This window comes from Antrostomus carolinensis, unplaced genomic scaffold (assembly GCF_000700745.2).
Source record: "Antrostomus carolinensis isolate BGI_N321 unplaced genomic scaffold, ASM70074v2 scaffold8762, whole genome shotgun sequence".
Lineage (NCBI taxonomy): Eukaryota > Metazoa > Chordata > Aves > Caprimulgiformes > Caprimulgidae > Antrostomus > Antrostomus carolinensis.
In genome coordinates this window covers 16,280-17,061 of record NW_010297523.1, presented here as the reverse complement: position 1 = coordinate 17,061, position 782 = coordinate 16,280, and the positions used below count along the sequence as shown (strand labels likewise).

At 32.5% G+C, this 782-nt stretch overlaps 1 protein-coding gene across 1 annotated transcript in view; it reads left to right on the top strand.

Moving 5' to 3' along the window:
- Positions 1-298, top strand: part of FSIP1 (fibrous sheath interacting protein 1) — a gene marked incomplete at its 3' end in the record, with an annotated part of 26,209 nt that extends 25,911 nt beyond the window's left edge. Inside the window, exon 10 of the mRNA XM_010162149.2 lies at positions 161-298. Within this exon, the coding sequence (XP_010160451.2) occupies positions 161-298 (138 nt within the window). The remainder of the gene's footprint in view (positions 1-160) is intronic.
- Positions 299-782: the final 484 nt, after the last annotated feature.

Below are 782 nucleotides of genomic sequence, written 5' to 3'. Positions count from 1 at the left end.
GATGATCTTTCGAGGTTACTAACATTCTGTGATTCTGTGAAAAGAGACACATTATTCTAAGCATTTCAGTGTTTTCCTGATAAATCAAAAGAACGCTTGTCTGGCTTTGAAGCAATATAAAGTCATATATTTAATTTCTGCCTATTCTTCCTTGTATCAGGAGTCTCTAGTTTATGCAAACAGAAGCCCAGAAGCAGTTCCGGGTGAAAAGGTTCTGCGAGACAATAAGGAACAACGTGATCAACAAAATCGTCTCAAAGAAATAGATCATCAGCTGAAAATCCTAGAGAGAGTTCTTGTAAGTCTCCTATTTTTGTTCTATTTTTTCCCCTCAGTTTAAAAACTTTGCAGTTTATTGTTTCATGTGTCATATATAAATCAGTCATATATAAATACATCATTAAGTCATAGAGCCAGGACTGACAAACCAAAACTTGTAAAATTATATGTCTCTCTCAACTAACATATTACCATTAGTTTCTCTTCCAGTGAGTATAATTTATTACATTACTCTCAAGTTACTATAAGGAAACATAACTAAAAACTAGTGACAGAGGAACCTCAGGGAGTTTAGGAATATTTTAAATTGTTTTTAAATGTACATTGTAAATGTGTTATTTGCCGAAAGAGCTACAGAACAGCCTATGCAGAAGAGAATTAGGAAGAAAATACATAAAATATTCAAAAACAGATGATTGAAAAGAATAGTCCCAAGATAATACAGTTATTATTTGACCTGAAAATTGGTGTTGGTATTTGTTTTTATGGTGCATCTCTCATAG